Source organism: Artibeus jamaicensis, unplaced genomic scaffold, assembly GCF_021234435.1.
Source record: "Artibeus jamaicensis isolate MK-2021 breed Jamaican fruit bat unplaced genomic scaffold, CSHL_Jam_final contig_585, whole genome shotgun sequence".
NCBI lineage: Eukaryota > Metazoa > Chordata > Mammalia > Chiroptera > Phyllostomidae > Artibeus > Artibeus jamaicensis.
In genome coordinates, this window is record NW_026521894.1 from 20,187,985 (window position 1) to 20,206,900 (window position 18,916).

Here is an 18,916-nt window from a genome sequence, read left to right on the forward strand (position 1 = left end):
TTATTTAGAAAAGAGAAGAAAGATTGGCCAACTCCTTTTATGAGGCCAATTTAACCCTCGTACCAAAACTTGGTAAGAGCAGTACAATGAAAGCAGATTACAGTTCAGTGTCACCTGTGAACACAGATGCAAGAATCCTAATATGTATTAACAAACTGTATTCAGTAATGACTAAAAGACTATCACATATTGTGACCTATTATGGTTGCTTAATTCTAAAAAATGCAAATTGAAAGTTTTACATTAGAAAAATATAATAATGTGATTTCCCATACAAACACACTAAAGAAGGAAGTACTTACCAACATTTCAACAGATGCAGAAAAAGCATTAATTAAAGTTCTATACTTATTTATGACTTATGCTAGTAGAAAACTAGAAATAGAAAGGAACTTCCTTAATGTGATAGAAAGGTATTGATTATTTTTATCTGGAGAAATTTTTAAAGCATTTACTTTAAGATTAGGGACAATACAAAAAATACGTGCTATGATAATGTTCTATATAACATTGGAGGTTCAGGGAAATGTAATAAAATAGGAAAGAACACTAAGGAATATAAAGATTGGATGGGAAGAAATTAAATTGTCATTTGTGTTTTGATTTAAATAGAAGACTAAAGAAAATAAAGAGACACTTAAAAGTATAAGATGGTTAAATGAGTTTGCTGATTATGAGATCAATATACAAAAATCAGTAGCATTTCTCAATACCAGTGATAAGAAAATCAAGAAAATAATAGATAATAAGTTACCATCCAAAAAGTACAACAAAACTATAAAATATGAATGCTGTACTAGACAAAAATTTATGGGATTATTACAGAAGAACATTTTAGAACTCTACCAAAGATACAGATAGAGAGCTGAATTAATTGTAAGATAAATCATCTTCGTGAGTGAAAATGCAGTATTTAAAGATAGAAATTTCCCCCAAACTTAATTATACATTAAGTCACAGCCACCTTTTGGGAAATTCTGTTCCTCTCATACTTTGCATGAACCCTCCTCCATTTAGTGAGTCTCGGTAGAAGGCAAGGCCCTTCCTCCTTCTGTGGAAGTGGGAGAGGGCCCAGATACTCCTTGTTCTTTGGAAGTTAGCACATGAGTAGGCAACCTGAACTCATACATAAAATTCTTACCCATGACTCTGAATCTGCGCTGAGTAGTATGGTGATGCTGGGAGAATTTATAAGGCTTTTCACTGTGGCAGAACCCATGGTGGCATTCTTCCAGGGGCTACCTGCAACGTTCCCTGTCTTTCATTCTTCAGTCAGGCCCCCTTTGGTTATTGCCCCATTTTTCTTAGACTTTCTCGAGCTCCTTCAAGGGAGTTGTGAGTGTTCTGTTATCTTCTCCAATAAATTCTCTTCTGCATTAAATTAGCCAGAACCAGTCTCTGCTGTTGCTTGCAATCAAGCACTTGGAGCTGAAATGCTCGCCAAAACGATTCTCAAATTTATGTGGAAGAATACAAGTTCATGAGTACTGAAGACCAAGAGTCAGCAAACTTTTTCGTGAAAGGCCAGATATTAAACATTGTAGGCTTTGATGACTGGTGGCAACTACTCAACTCTGCTGTTCTTTGCTCAAAAGCAACTGTAGACAATATGTAAGCAAATGGTTGTGGCTGTGTTCTAACAAAACTTTATTGACAAAAATAGAGGGCAGTGTTTGGCCCATGGGTTGTAGTTCCTTCATTCTTGATTAAGACGATCATAAATAAGAATAGCAAGAGGAGACAATCTCACTCTACTAGATATTCAGACGTATTATTCAGGCATAGTAGGTAAACAATGACGTATTGATATAGAAACAACAGATGGATCATTGCACAGAATGAAACCTAGAAAGAGGCATATGAACATTTGGGTCATTGAAACATTTTGTAGTAAAAATTGGTTCCTATATGGTTCACTACATGGAAAAAAATAAATTAGATCCCTACCTCAGGACAACACAACCTCCAAAATATAAAAATAAGTAAGAGCTAAATATTGAAGTTTAAAATTGCTAGTAGAAAATATGGAATATCTTTAGGGCTTTGAGGTAGGGAAGAATTATGAATTTTAGTCCAGTATTAAACTATTTTGCATCCTGAGAGGTCCGGCAGCAGAGAAAGTGATTGTGTTATGAAAGCAAGTTAGCCTGGAGCTGAAATCTGTGTGCTTAGTTTAGGTGAGCATAGTACCATTCGAAGAACCAAGGACTGTCTGTGCCCAGGTGTCTGAATAATTGTCAAGGCTGTAAAAAGAAAGGAAGACCAGGCTGACTGACCCGGCTGAAGGCCAGGGAATGAGTGGTTTTTGTGTTGACAACAATAACGGGAAATCCAGAAGGGTCAGAATATGGAGCCAAAAAGCAATATGAGCTTCCGATCAATGATTCTGTAAACAATGATCGCTTTCATGGACAAGAATGAAGCAAGTGAGCAAGTCTAGGCACAGAGTTGGATAGTCAGTATTATCGTTTTTATTTTGTATATGTCCTTGATGTTATCTTATTGGCAAGATAATAAAAAAGACTGGAAACATAAACATGGCTTCAAATCCAAGTGCCCTTACATACAACTGTGAGAATTTCTTCATCAATGAAATGAATGAAATAATACACACCTTTCAGGATTGTCCTAATAGAATGCAAATATATAGGGCGGATTGACAATGGATACAAAGTCTTTGTCATGTTCTCCCATAGAGACAAGGAGTTTATTTTCCCTCATTTTTAAAATCTAGGCTGACTGGCACTGTGTCTGCTTTAGTTAATAGAACTTGGAAGAAGTGATACTTCTGCATTTTCCTTCTTGGAAATGGTGGTTCTGGGATTCAGCTACTGTGTAAAGAAGAGAACATTTTTGAGAGAGAGAGGTCCCAGCTCTTCCGTTATCCATGCTAAGGTGCCAGCCATATGAATGAAGCCACCTTGGACATTCCAGCCCAGCCATCATCTGACTGAAGACATAAGAGAGACCCCAAACAAGACCAGCAGAAGAACCACCTAGTCAATCCACAGAATTGGATGATAAGAGATGGTTGCAGTAGTTCAAGACACTAAGTTTTGGGTTTATTTGCTATATAGTCATAAATAACCGAAGAGTATATTAAGCAACCATCAGAGTACTTGTTACGCATAGTATTCCAAGCAATTATTTAAAGCATTTATGCTAGCGATTATTACCCCTGTGGGCCCACCATATGAATAAATCAATCAGGAAAATTCAAATTCCAGTTGATGCTTTTTCAGGCTACTGATTTATACACCAATTGATTAATTTCTTCATTCAACAAATATTAAATGGGTGCCTACTCTATGTTACATGCTCTTATAGGTACAACACAGCTAAATTCTCTGCCTGAAGGGAATTAAGATGATATCCTTTAGTCTGTTAGTGATATGATGGCTATTAAGATATTCAGAATATTAGGGTTTTAAAAAAAGGCCTGTTTGCTATGAACATGAAAGAAATGAAGTTCAGCCCTGGCTGGTGTGGCTCAGTGGATGAATGTCGGCCTCTGTACCAAAGGGTTGCTGGTTCGATTCCTGATCTAGTGCACATGCCTGGGTTGCAGGCCAGGTCCCCAGTAGGGGGGTCCTGAGAGGCAACCACACATTCATGTTTTCCTCCTTCTCTTTCTCCTTTCCTTCCCCTCTCTAAAAAATTGATAAATAAAATCTTTAAAAAAAGAAATGAAATTCAAAGGAAATCTGTCTTAATATCTTTCTAAGTATTAATTCTTAACAAGATGAATAAAAACCATTTAGCTATTTGAAATTTTAATTAGCCTCTATCTTACCTAGCATTCTTGAATTATACCATCACCTTCTAGAAGATATCTAAAACAAAAATTTTAATTGAGCAAGTTAACTCCAATATTCATTCATTCAACAATTCAACAAGTATTTGTCAGACAACTTCTATGTGCCAGTGATTGTGCTAATCATTGTTCCTAACTAACTCTGAACACTTCAGGTTGACTTTGCCATTTCTGTCAAGAATTCTACTTCTTAGCCCTGGCTGGTGTGGCTCAGTAGATGGAGTGCTGGCCTGTGAGCAAGGGGTCTCTGGTTGGATTCCCAGTCAGGTCATATGCCTGGGTTTTGAGCCAGGTCCCAGTAGGAGGCCCATGAAAGGCAACCACATATTGATGTTTCTCTCCCTCTTTCTCCTTCCCTTCCCCTCTGAAAATAAACACATAAAATCTTTTAAAAAAGAACTCTACTTTTTACAAGAACATCACTGGGGAGAAGCTTTTTTAAAAAAGAATTAGATCAATCAATGTTTTCTAGACCACAATGATTCCTTTGATTAAGAGATTTCAATCTACATACTTTGAGGTAGATTCTTCTCTGAATATCATCTAATTATAGGTAACTGAGAAAGTGTAATTAAATATTAAGTTTGAATAGACTTTCAGTGCATTATTTAAGGTTTTCAAACTTTTCTATATGGTTATTTGTTTTTATTCAGGGCTATATAAACTTACTAATTTGAGAAGCAAGAAAAGAAGACTCTCAAATGCATTCGTATGATGCTGAGGTAGTTATCAAAGTGTCTTTTAATTAAATGTCTAGCTCATTACACATGCACACGCACACACAAACTTGACAATTACCTTTATCAAAGTCTAGGAGAACAAGTGTACCCTTAGTTTGCAATCAAGAAGAATCACTGGTTCTTGGTCCTAAAGTCTATCATCCTTAGGGAAATCCTCAGCAAAAGATGACAAGGATAAAGGACAGTATTGTTCCTTTAAGTTTAACTACCCTTTGGTAATCATAAGGCTGTGTTTCTTCCACACCGATAAAAGTTGCAATAGCAGATCATGGCTGTCCCTTACCTAACAGGCCAAAGTGCAATTCACCATCCTCTTCATGCTGGCAAGTAATCGGAGTTACTATTTTGCACACTTAGAATGATCAGTGAATAAGTTGGCAGGGCTCATGCTGCATGACAGCTTTCTATACTTGCAGAAATTATAAAATTTACTTTCAAAGAAACATTGTGGTCACCAGGGTCATGGTCTACAGAGTCATCTGTCACCTGAACAGTAAAGCACTAACTCTGAACTCACTTTTTGTTGGTTGAGGGATTGATTTCTTAGCTGTGATGGCAAAGAGGGGGCAAACTAGAACTTATTTTTGTTGATTCATACAAGATTTTTATTACAACAGTCATACTTTCCATTAGAATAAATATATGTCTTGTGGTTAAATATAGATTTTTTTAAAAGAAAAAGGGTGACCCCCCGTGGAGTTTTAAAATGAGACTGAAGCCCTGACTGGTGTAGCTCAGTGGATTGAACATGCGCCTGTGAAGCAAAGGGTCACCAGTTTGATTCCCAGTCAGGGCACATGCCTGGGTTGCAGGCCAGGTTCCCAGTAGGGGACACATGAATTGCAGCCACACATTGATGTTTCTTCTCTTCCACTCTTTCTCCTTCCCTTACCCTCTCTCTAAAAATAAATAAATAAACTATTTTAAAAACACACAAAAACCATGACTGAAGCATCTTTAGCATGTATATCAAGGTGGATGTATATCCGTTCATCTTTACTCTGGGTGGCCTTGTGATTACTCCGACAGTAGAGTACAGCACGAGGGATCTATGAGGCTTCTGAGACTAGATAGAAAAGGCTGTTCAGCTTCTCCCTCTTTGCAGTAACACTTGCTATTGTAAGCCACCTATGAAGTCTGACTCACCTGAAGATCTCACTGGAGAGGCGGAGGGTTGACAGTGTAGGCAATAGGGTTGACAGTCCCAGCTGAGCCTAGATTACCAGCCACCTACACCAAGCTGGTAGACACGTGAGTGAAGCTATCTTGGACCCTCCAAACCAGTCATCTGGCTCATGAAATAGAAGAATCCTACGGAGCCTTGCCCAAATTCCTGTCCAACAAAATCATGATATTTAATAAAATAATGGTTATATGAAGCCACTATTTAAGGTAGTTTAAAAAAATTTTTAAGTGTGCTTATCTTTAAATATTGGCACTACAAGTAATTTTATTTTCCTTTATTTCCACTTAATGTATTTTCTCAAAATTTCATCATGAGTATAGATCTTTAGTACTAATATTGAATATAATTTAAAAATTAAAATAATTAAAAATTTAAATAATATTAATATCTAATTTATATTAAGAATTCTAACTGCAAACATATTTTTCTCATTTTATTCTATTTTATCAGTATTTTACTTTTCATTAAATTGATCGGGGTGACATTGGTTAATAAAACCTTAGAGGTTTCAAGTGTACAACTCAATAAAATATCACCTGCACACTGCATTATGCGCTCATCACCCACAGTCTCTTTCTGTCCCCGTTTATCCCCACTCTGCCCACTTCTACCCCATCCCTTTTTCCTCTGTATCACTGAACTGTTGTCTGTGCCTATGTGTTATTCATATACGTATATCTACAAGTATATGTGATATATCTTAATCCCTTCACTATTTAACGTAGTTTTTAATGCAATAATAGACGATTGGAATACACCTTGTGTTAATTCAGGTTCTCTGAAAAACAGATGTCAAGATGAGATTAGATCTGCAAGAGATTTATTGCTAGGCATGCTTCAGTATGTTTAGGAAGGGTCAAAGGTGAATGAGCAGAACAGGCAGGGAGAGCCTTGATTCCATGGTGCAGACCTGGAGACTGTGAAGTCTTAGGATACACCATAGTTTTGAGAAACTTTGACCAGGCTGATGGGAGTCTCAAGCCTGTTAGAGAGGTTTTATTTATGCAGAATACTTAACCATCAAACTGGAATTTTGGACATGTGTGTTATATGTGGTATTCTAGGTTTTGTAGAATGCAGCTCAAAAACTGATTAAAATAATTTAGAATCCCAGTAGGAGAGATTTCTTTCTCTCACATTGCGTTTTTTATTACAACACTTAGAATGTTGTATTATAATAATTTCTTGAGTATCTGTTTTATTCATGAAACTTAGAGATTCTTGAAAGAGGGTTCTATGTATTTTTCACCTTTGCATTTTTTTATTCCTTAATTTCCTGTTGCAATGGATGTTTGTAGAATGGCTAACTGAGAAAAATTGTCAAATTATATTTTCTGTGTAGTTTTCAGAATAAACTGTAATTATCTGGTTTATTTACAAGGATTCACTGTTAATAAAATATCTAAATGTTTATTACCTTTTAAAAATATGTTGCAAATACACTTCTAAATAATTATAGTAAAGTAAATCCCATGTAACCTACGAAATTTTTTTGCACTTTGTTTGCTATTCCTACCTTGGTAAATTGGTAAGTATTTTTTATAGTCTAGTCCACTGGCCTCCTGACCTTTTCTGAAGGATTATGGATGGGAGAGCTCGTAATTCATAAAGCTGAGATTTTAGTTGACTTCTGAGAAAACTAATCTCATTTTGGGAGTTCCTTACCCAAAACCTCCCCTATCTTTGTAGCCTATTGCAGTAGTTTCCAGATTTCTGGATTTCATGGACTAGTCTCACTTGCAATATTGGGGCACTGACATTTATTTGGCAATGTCTGAAGACATCCTTGGGTGCCACTACTGAGGATGTTCTACTGGCACCTAGTGGAGAAGGACAGGGATACTACTTAGCATTCACCAATGTGCAGGGCAACCTCCAGTGGAGCATTATCCAGTTGAGCATCAATAGCACTGAGGTTAAGAGCCTTTATTTATGTGCACCAACGTGAACACATTCAGCAATACTGTATGTTCAAAATGGTTAAAATAGTAAATTTTATATGTGTATTTTAGCACAATCTTTTAAAAAAGAACATGAGATAGATAGTCTAGGGAAAAGTTCTATTTACGAGTCAGCTTTATACTATTTTGATAGGAATAAAAAATTTAACTTCTTTGCTTCGGTTAGAGCTTAACTTATTGTTAAGATTGGAGTGTGTGGTGAGGTACATAACAGAGCTCATACCTCAGATGCCAGAGGAGAGCCAGTCTGGTTACTATGTCAGGGTTTTCTGAACAACATACATAAACTAACTCTGGCTAACATAAGCAAGAGACAAAATTTATTAGAAGGTAATGCAGTCAGTTGCAAAACCTGGAAGAGAAGCCTTACATCTAAGCTGTTTGCAGGACAGAACCCGGGGCAACCTCAGGGATTCGTCTGGATGAAGGACTGAATAGGCAGCATCTCCAGAACCCACTGCCAGAATGGAGTAAACTCTGTGTCTTTAGTGGAGTGTCTGACAGGCCAGACTTGGGTCCTGTACTCCCTTAACAGCAGGCAGTGTATGGCATCCTAAGTGATGTCCCGGTACACTGTCCCTGTCCTCCAAAGTAGAAGGAAAGGATGCTGGGCAGTTGAAAACAATTGATATCCCTTTCAACTGCAAAATAAATACTGCCCTCTGCTGCCCAAACCAAAATGCAAACAGGCAAACAACCCAAAATATGCTTTAATCACTTCTTGATTTACTTATACAAGCCTTATGGAAATCATTTAGCCTCTCTCCATTTGTTTTGTCCTCTATTAAATGAGAAACTCAAAGTCAGTGACTTCTAACTTCCTATTCATTCTGTTATTATAGTCTTACTGCCTTAGATTTTCAAAGGATATTTGAATTCCTATTTGTATACACTTCTTATTTGGCTTAGACATTACACTTGCCCCTTTATCAGAACTATCCCTAGAATGGCTTCCTAATGGCTTTGGTGGTTGTAGGTGTGTGTGTGTGATTTATATCAGTAAGAAAGTAAATTCCAAGTCTCTATCCCTCTATTTATAGAGACAGCTGTGCACAGGTGTGGGGCAGGGAGAGGAGCAAGTAAGGCTGAAAAGGCAAAGCCTCTTTGCCAGCTATGTGCTCTGCTACAGGGTTAAGCCCTGCATAGAGAATGATTCTTCCAGGGAAACACATTAGAGAGTCTCTGTGTGTAGAAAGGGAGGTCTGGAGCTGTGTGGACTTTAGGAAAATGAGTTTGTGGAGGAAGCTGCAAGGAACAGAGTCCAGAGACTTGAGGATTAGGGAGAGACAGGGTAGGACGTTGGAGCCTGCAAAAGTAAGTGGCCAGTGAGAAATTTCTGATGCTGGGATAGGTAAGGGATTTGAAGGACGGGGATAATATCTGGTTATATTTTCATTCAATTCATTGTCTTTGTGTGTGTAAAATATCACCGTTGATGCAAGTCTTCAACAATGCCAATAGCCTTGTAATAAGAGAGAGTTTAGGAGGAAAGGGTGAGGCTGATATCTTGGTTGGCATGACGCAGGAAACACACAGAACAGCTGTGGCTGGAGAGACACTGTGGAATCAGGAGGTCAAGGCTAAGAACATGGAGCCAGAAGGGACTGTGGGAATGTAAAACCTTGAGAATTCACATGCATTTTGTGAGAAGAATTGGATTTTCCAGAATACTTAGAGCTTGCACTAAAGGGTAAGCGGTGCTGAGTGTGACTTTGGATTATACTAATGAACAAACCGGGTGGGAGCTCTCTGTACACACCTGGTGATCGGGTCGGGTGCAGATGAAGACACACAATAATGTGATGGGGTTTTTGCTTTTAGTCTTAGTCTTTGATTTTATTGTATAACATGTCTTCTTTTGACACAGAAATGATGCTCCTAAATATAAATCATTTTCCTATGAAATAAAATTTCATTTGTTTATTTCACATTCATTGACATCTTCTAAGCATAAGTTGCTTAAGGAGAGAGACATAGAGGAGTAAGACACAATTGCGCCATAAAAAAAGCTTATTTCCAGAGGAACAGAGACATGCAAAAACCAACCACAGTACAAGGAAAGATAAAATAAGTGCTAAACGGGGTGCAGGAACAGTGTTCTCCGATTCGGGTTGGGAAACAATGGATTAGAATCCAACGAATGAGCGTGTGTTCTCCCAGAAGGTTCTAAACTCTTTTTTCAATCATCTCTCTCCCCTATTAAGAGAGAAAATAAAAATAATTTTAACATGATATAAAATACATAAAAACTACACTAAGACTATAAAAACTCAAAAAAAATGTCTTAATTGTGTATAATTTCTCATCAGCTCATTGTGTTTTCTGTGCTTGGAACAAAGGTTTTGAAGAGTAATCTTCAAAGGCTGAGAAGGCAGTTTTGTGTGGAATGTAGGTCTGGGGTCAGGTATCGGCCGTTTTACCAGCTCTATAATCTTGGGCAAATGACTGCTTAGCTTCTTTTAATGTTATATTACCAATCTGCAAAATGAGGATAATAACAATGCATTGGATAATTTTACACCCATGAGTTTATTTAAATTTTTTAATTTATATTTTTGGTTCATATCAGTTCTTGGACTAATAAACTTCCTAAATTTGAAACCCATAATTAAATCTTACTTTCCTTTGTCTAGAAGTTACTGCTTTTTGACTTTGACTAGGGGCAGGCATCTTACCAGCCTGTTTTCTTCTAATTAGTCTGCCTCAGAATCCTTGTGAGGCCCTTTCTAGTTTTCTCAAGGTTTCGAGGTAGTTATGCATGCCACAGAATATACCATAGTTTCATTTAAGGGAAAGTACTTTGTTCTCTTTTATTGGCAATAATTTTACCAACAATTCATAGTGTGCAGCAGCTCTTTGAGTCAGAACTTTAAGGTACAGTCACATGATATTTTTCAAAATGTGTTCTCTGAAAGACTGTTCTGTGAGGGCTCAATGGGTGTTCCATATAAATGATAATAATTTAGGAATCGCTAAGGTAAGCAAGAATTTTTTAGGTACTCTTTAAATATCTTATGCAACTGAAATACAATAGGTAGCATTATTGAACGTGTTTCTCCACAGCATTGTAATTAAGAAATTGTCTTGCAGGACTGGCATTTAGGAATACAATTTGGGAAATGCTGATTGGTAGTAAATTCTAAGTTCACCTGACAGTGTGAGTACATTATCTTATTTGAATAATTTTCTCCCATTATTATATGGAAGTACATTCATTGCTCTTCTGATCATTCAGAGGCTCTTAAGCGAAGTTTTTGCAGTATTCTTATCATCCTGATATTTCACTGGAAAGGTCTGATTTGTATTCTCCTTTCCAAATTGCTCTTAAAACTTACTAAATAGTAATAGGCAGAAATAGGTAGGAGAAAGTGTATGAAACCCTATAGCCCTGCTGTGGAATCATTGTTCCATCATCGGGCAGCCATGTGACCTTGCATAGCAATCCATTTAGCCTTTTGAATTGTACTATTCTCGTCTCTACTTACAGACATGGTTTTTCTCCTTGTCCTTTCACTTTTTTCTCATCAGTACAAATCAGCTTATTCTTTTAAACTAAATTTGGAACTTGAATAAAACAAAAAAGTATAGATCAGGACATAGGATATTCATAAGCATTGTGACTGGCAGTTGCAAGCAATCATTATCAATGATTTATCTCTTCCTCTACACATATCCACAAGCAGGAAAAATTGGGTCACTTTTAGTCACCTAGGACTGAATCTGAAAGTAGGTAGCTAAAGAGGAAGGTGTTCTGTTCCTCAGCTCCTGCCCACAGGGGAGACTCTCCTAAAGTGTTTAAACTGAGAAAGAAAGAACAGTAAATGGCAGCTTGAAAGAAAACAAAAATCCCAAAATCTTATAGTGTCACTTTCATAATTTTGCCTAATGATGCTCTATTACCAAAAACTTAAAATCAATATCCTCAGAATATAAAATAGTCTGGGTAAATGCGGAGTATCTAAGTTCTCAAATTTCTCCCCTCAATAGGCTTTTAGTGTAAGTTCCAGTGTGTTTTTCCAAGTAAATATCCATTTCCTGGTCTTTCTCCTTCAAGCTTACTCTTAGAAGGTAATGTGAAATTCTCCATATTTGAAACCATAAATATTACCATATAATTTCTGAATTCCCTCAATATCATCTTGTGAAAGTCTGAAATCCTCAGAATCTCTGTTTTCATAGGTTGGATACATCACAGCATTAGGATCAGATGAATGACCAAGACCCAAAGAATGGCCAAGTTCATGAGTAGCAGCATACAGGAAGTTAATTCCTACAACCAAAGAGTGACATACAGTAACTATAAAAATACCTATGTATGAAATATATTATAATATAGAAACATGATAATAAATAACTATAAAAATACCTACCTCTTTAAATTCTCCATAATTTATTTATTTGTTTCTAGGCTTTCATAAGAGGGCAGGGAAATTTAGAAGGACAATAGAATAGTAGTGTTTTAACTTTAGCACTACATCTATTTTTTTAAGAGTATTTTTGTGTCTATTTGCTCCTTATACAATTACTCACATAGCTTTCCTCTCTTCTACAGAAGAGGAAAATGAAGGCCTCGGAAACATTAAGATCCAGGTTTGAAACCCAGCTCCACCACCTGTTAGCTAAATGACTCTGGGCACATTAATTGATATCGCTGAGTCTCATTTTCTTATTTGTTAAACAGACATAATAATTCCTATCATGTAGGTTTTTCAGAATATTTAGAGTTTCCCAATATCTGAAAAACAATGGCTAGTCAATAAATAAGAGTGACTTTGAATAGCAGGAGAAAGAAAGTTGGTTTTGCGAAAGCAAGACTGATAGGCAGAATTGCTAGGAAATGCTGGGCTTTTTATTTATTGCGTTGTATTATGTATGCTTTTCTCTCTGTCATACTCATTGAAAGGCTTTGCAAAGAAGGGAGAGGTTGTGAGACTGTGAATTTGAGTTACCAGAGTTCCAATCACAGTGCATTAGATTGCAGGAAGCTGCCTTTAGCTTATCTTGAGTGGAAAGAAATAAGAATTAAAAAGATACATAAGATGTGAAGTGGAGACAGTGTCATAGTTTCACACAGGTTAGATTTTTCACAGCAAAGCATCAGTATAGTGGTGAATTCCCACCGCCAGACCCAAGTACTGATTTCCCTTTTTTAAGAATTATCTCCAATTAGAATTATTTATGCCAGAGCCTTTCTCTGTTAGTTTTCTGATGTGTCTCTAATTTTCTACTTTGAAAAATGATGAATATGATGGGCTGGGTTATGATGTGAGTTCTTCCTGAACACTAGTGAATACTCACAATTATACATCATTTTTACATATCATAGCACTGCTCCCCTTTTTGTTCAATTAAAAACAAATTTAAGGGAAACATAAACAAAGAAGTATAATTTATTGAATTATTAGTATTTTCCAAACACTGTGATAAGCACTGTATAAGCATTATCTCATTTAACTCAAACAACAACTTTGTGAGGTGGGGATTACTCATAATCCCATTTTCTAGATGAGAAAAGAGGCTCCAAAAAGTTGAATTACTTGCCCAAAGGCACACAGGGAGGGATTGGATGAGGTACAGCAAAGTGAACCCAACGTTGCTTGCCTCCATAATCCTGAGCTTCCATCTTCTGTGTATGTAGTATTATTAAATACAATTATGTATTTAAAGAATGTGGCACAGAGGTTGGCAGTTATTAAGGGCTCAATAGTTATTACTAATCACAGGAAATATTAAAGTTAGTATAAGAAGTTCAGGATTTTAAAAAGGATGTGGAGCGGGGAGAGAAATGGGATGCTGTACCTATACTGCTACCATCGGTCCAGCGTTCATCCTCATCAAAGTGAGCATCTCCTCCCAGGCCTGGTCCCGGTGAAAAGGCATGAGCCAGTGTGTTTCCTGGCCCATCAAATGGGTAGGGGTCCCCGTGAGCTGGAAAAAATAGAACGATTGCCCTTTGCGACTGAATTTATTTTTAGTCACTTTATTTTTGATTTTATATGATTACTGAGCTGGAAAGATGAGCCTAGTCCAAGCAGGTAACACTTGTTACCAGCAGTCAGGTGCTTACACAGGGTGGTTTGGGTGTTGGTCATAGGCACTTTTTCTGTCACAGAACCAATGCTTATCCCTGATACCCACTACATATTAAAGCTTACTGGATATGGGAGTTTAAATACATTCACATCTAACTTATGGTAGCTTCTAAGTTTTCTCATTTTCCTTGGCCAAGTGGTGGCAGAATGGAGGATGAGTTAGAACAGTGTTCAACAAGTAACATGTATACCTGTTATAGTATAACTTAAAAACCTAGCTTAATCTTCGTGGGTACAGAAGACATTTTCTTGGAGGACCATGCTTAAGATGTCTTAAATGGATGGCTCTTTTAGTTGTGATTTGGAGCTATTTATTTTCAGTGGATATTGGGCCATGTCATTTATTTGTTCTTATAAAACATAGAACGGCCCTGACTAATGTGGCTCAGTGGGTTGGGCATCATCCTGCAAACCGAAGGTCGTCAGTTTGATTCCTGGGTCAGGGCTCATGCCTGGGATGCAGGGCAGGTCCCAGTTGGAGGTGTGAGAGAGGCAACCAAGCGATGTTTTCCTCACACACCAATAGTTCTCTCCCTCTCTTTCACACTCCCTTACCCTCTCTCTAAAAATAAGTAAATATAATCTTTAAAAAACCAGAAGAAGCCCTGGCTGGTGTAGCTCAGTGGATTGAGCACGGGCCTGTGAACCAGAGGATCGCGGCTCGATTCCCAGTCAGGGCACATGCCTGGGTTGCAGGCAGGTTCCCTGCAGGCCAGTTCCCTGCAGGGGATGCACTAGAGGCAACCATACATTGATATTTCTCTCCCTCTCTCCTTCCCTTCCCCTCTAAAGATAAATAAATAACTCTTAAAAAAACTTAAAAAAACAGAAGAAAATCATTAATGTCATGATTAGTGCTTTCCATAACATGTTCTTCAGTGTTACTACTATCGTGGCTGAAGTTCAGTTTCAGCTAAATTCACCTCACCAAGACATTTCAAATATTAGTACAGAATGAAAAGGGCAATATTTTTCTCTAAATTTGTACCATAAAACACTAGTAATTAATAGCAGTTCATTTATATGGGTTATGTTTCCTTAAGCCCTTTAATATGAAAGTTTTCTATTTTCTACATTTTTATCCATGACAGGTGTTGGCAACAGTCCGGAGGGGCTGCCCGCTTCTTGGAGACCACTTAAGGTCTTTGGGCGTTGTAATCTCTTTTCTTGGTTTAATGTTCATGTCAGATATATTTTAAATTGTTCTGTAAATATTTATGTATGTGTGGACGTCTGTGTGTCATGACTAATGCTACAAAATGGGGGTGGGTAAACTTTTTCTGTAGAGGGCTAGACAATGGGTAATTTAGGATTTGTGGGCTTGACGGCCTCTGCCATGATTACTAAACTGCCATGGAAGCCCCAAAGCCGCCACAGACAATAGGTGAGTAAAGGATTATGGCTGTGTTGTAATAAATATTTACAAAAACAGGTTGTGGGCTAGATTTGACTCATGGGTCACATAGTTTACCTTTCTCTGCTATAGAAAAGTGACTCTAAATGTACTAGAAAAAGTGTACTAACATCTCTCCCTTCATCTATGTATATATATATATATTTGTTTAGTAATACATATCATTAAAGATTTTTGAATTCTGAAGAGAGGAGGGCACAGATATGATGAGCAAAATGGCTCAGAGGATTAGCCTAGAGCACAGGTGGCAAACACAAGGCCCTCGGGTCAAATCCGGCCCTCCACCTTGCTTTATCCTGCCCGACACCTTGTTTCTACCTGGCAGTGCCCAGCTCCTTGCCCCTATTCAGGAGTAGTTACATTTATACAGTCCTAAATTACATGTGATCCTTCGAAGGCAACTTTGAGGCTGATGAGGTCCCCTGTGAAAATGAGTTTGACACCTGGCCTAGAGGAACCTCTTCCTTACCTCCTCTTGCGAAGCCAATCATGATATCGGCAATTCCGTATCGCATTCTCCTGAACTGCAGTGGGATCTCTTTGCCCCACAGTTCGAAGGCCTTTTCTACTAACTGATTCACTCTGAACTGTGGTAAGTCTCGAGTATATGACACGATCCTGGTAGCAAAGGAGAAAACAATGTTTGACCTCTTAGGAAAAGGGCTTTCTTATTTGTGCCTAGACAAGCCAAAGCACAACTCACCTGTAGGTGACTACTTTGGAAGTCCATTTTGGGCTGTCTGGGAACAGTGAGAATGCCGCAACATCTGGCACTCCACATCGGGGCTTCTGCATTATTTTTATGATGCGGGAGCTTAATATTCCAGTTATAGGCAGGCGAAAGAACTTTTGCATCTCCTTGAGTTTGGCTTCTAAACTGTTGGCGCCCCTTGTTTTTGAGTCAAATGGATAAAATTTCTTGAGGTAGTTCTATTGGAAAGAGAGTAATTGATCTGTAATCCTTGCTTGTTGTCCTTTATCTCAGTAGTCTGCACATCTTTGCCTCTATACCTATGGACTCAAACAGTGATTTGAAGACACAATAATTACAGTCACCGAGTAAAATAACTGTGCATTCATGAAAAGAAAATTTAGTATTGGTAATGAAGCATTGTCATTCCAATTTATGAGCAGAAGGAAAAAGTCCCTCCATTTTCCTTTTTATTTCATTAACTGTTCTGGAGAAACCTTCCGTACACTTCATACAACATAGACTTGTCTGTAATAGCCAATCAGGAAGACTGACTAGGATGTCCTCCAGGGGCACAGCTGAGACCTTCCCTGGCATCGGAGACTGTCTCAGGAGATCCAAGTTGCCCGGCCCCTTCTGAGGATCTCTGGAGATCTGGTCCCAGCTCAGGTTCAAGGGTGTTAAAATTTTAGTTCTGGGAAAGGATAATATGAAATTATTTAGTTTAGCGTACATATTCTCCATGAGGAAATCAAAGCTCATAGCAACTAAATGACTTGTTTGGGATCACATATTAAATTAGTAACAGAATAAAAAAAAAATAGTAGCAGAACTGGCCCTGAGTTTCCTGACTGCAGTCCTGTGCTCTTTCTACTGTTAAATCTCTAAAAAAAAAAAAAAAACCACTGTGAAGCTGCAGGAGAGCAGGTCTCCCTGGTGTATCCCCTGTGCAATCGGTCCCTGGACATTTCTTAAAGGACCCTAGTGTCTGAATAGGATAGCTGCTGTACTAAATAAAAAAAATTAAAAAGTGAATGAAATAACAATAGCAGCAGCTTGTAGCCTCACAAGAACTTTTATTAAGCACTAACTAGTGGCAAGGACTATTCTAGGAGCTTTACATACTTATCTCGTTTAAAGCTCATAATCACTCTGTGAAGTAGGGACCACATTGGTATTCCTATTTCATGTAAAGAATCATGGCCCAGAAAAGCAACATAACCTGCACAAGTTTACCCCATCAGTAACTGAAGGAGCCAGTATCTGAACCAGTATGTGTTCTGATTCCAAAGCCCACTTTGTTAGAAAAACATGTAAGGCTGTATAATGCATAGTTATATTGTTGAAATGACTTAAACATTGGCTCACTCACTGACAGTCTAACTTGGAGTAGGTCAATTGGTAACTTGTTTCAGAACCTTTTCGGAGTATGCACTTGACCTTAGAAATATCGTGGTCTCTCTTCCTGTTACCAATGATTGCATTTTATTCAAAACAGCAACTACTTATTGTTCATCCATGACAGTTAGGAATTAATCTCATTTAAAAACAAAAAATTTATTTTATCCATTCCATAACTACAGGCTTTACAAAGACACCTTCTGGAAGAAATCTTTTCTGCATTCTTGAGGTGAATTTTCTTGCCTCAGGTTAAACCTAGCTGGCCTCCCTCTAGTTTGTTGGTAACCTGCACACTGAGTAAAGCTTAGGGAGTCAGTACTCCTGTAAGTGTCCTCCTTCTGGATAATCTGTTGGGTGGAACCATATGAAATGGCTGTTTTGCAGGTAAAAAACAATAGAATATCAGTAATTTCATATGATCCAACCTAATATTTACTTTTAAAAGTCAATGTACAATAAAACCCAACTTTTCTTATGCTTAACACAAATTTATAAACAATATATACAAATAAACACCTCATTATTTTACCAAATAATAATCATTTATACTTATTAGGCTGCTTCTGAAGTAATGTATTGGAAAGAACATGATTTTGAACCAGAACAAATTGTCCTCGATGCCTATTAAAACTCATTTTTGATTCGCCACCATTAACAAGTATGTGGATCAACATAACTTAGGTTCCTATTTTTCCCAAGATTGAGCTGAAGGTCAAATGACATAATATATATGAAGTACTTTATAATTGTTACACATGTGATAATTGGCATTGTTATTACTTCATTTATTTGCTTATGCAGAATAATCCTGTGAGATATAAAACACATAATTATTTCCATTGGACACATGAGAACACAAAGTCAAAAGTTCATGCCTTGCACATCCCTTCTACCCGGCTTTCTGATTTCCAGTCTCTCCATTACACATCGTTCCCTCTGCTATTTATAAAAAGAATCTGGTTACATTAAATAGTGACAACCTCAATGCACTGAGGGGGAACAATATTTCAGGTGCTGTGTTAGAGGCTCCACTACATCCCCATTTGGTTGATACCATGTTAATATTTGACTTCCGAATTAGTAAACTGAAGCTCAGAGAAATATCATAGTATTCCTATGCTAATAATATTAATCTACATAGTGAATGGAGGTGGAACTTGAACCCAGTTGTGGGAGGCTCTAAAGTCTGTTCTTAATAGCTACTTGATTAAAACATAGATTGCCTTTAGAACAGAAAAGTTAGCAAAATTGGAAAGCACAGTTCCTAATGCTGATGGCCAGACCGTGGAGCCCCAGGTGAGGGGGCCAGTGACATACCTGAGCCTGTTTCCACTGTGGCTGACTCACGTCTCCTGCCTCCAGGGGAAGCGGCAGAGCCAGGCTGCCGGGCAGCAGACACACAGCGCACAGCACGGCCAGCTGCATCGCAGGGTGCAGAGATTGTTTTCAGATCTATGGTTGGTTTACTGTTTTTTTTCCAGAGGCTGGAGAAGTTTATATAGCCTCTCAACCCTGAATGTAAAAATAGGTGACTCATTTGAATGTTTTCTTTCTCATTAGTGTCTACAGAATTTTAAAGTGTGTGTTATTTTTCATTAACGACAACGAGGAAGTATT

The 18,916-nt window shown here is 37.7% G+C and overlaps 1 protein-coding gene across 1 annotated transcript; it reads right to left on the bottom strand.

The window, feature by feature from the left end:
• Positions 1–9,606: 9,606 nt before the first annotated feature.
• MMP7 (matrix metallopeptidase 7) lies at positions 9,607–18,781 on the bottom strand. Its single transcript, XM_037151892.2, has 6 exons — positions 18,617–18,781; positions 15,911–16,137; positions 15,677–15,825; positions 13,501–13,629; positions 11,810–11,971; positions 9,607–9,897 (listed from the first exon to the last, which is right to left on the bottom strand). Exons 1-6 carry the CDS (start codon positions 18,722–18,724, stop codon positions 9,881–9,883), a joined length of 792 nt encoding a protein of 263 aa, XP_037007787.2. The 5' UTR covers positions 18,725–18,781; the 3' UTR covers positions 9,607–9,880.
• Between the last annotated feature and the right edge of the window lie 135 nt (positions 18,782–18,916).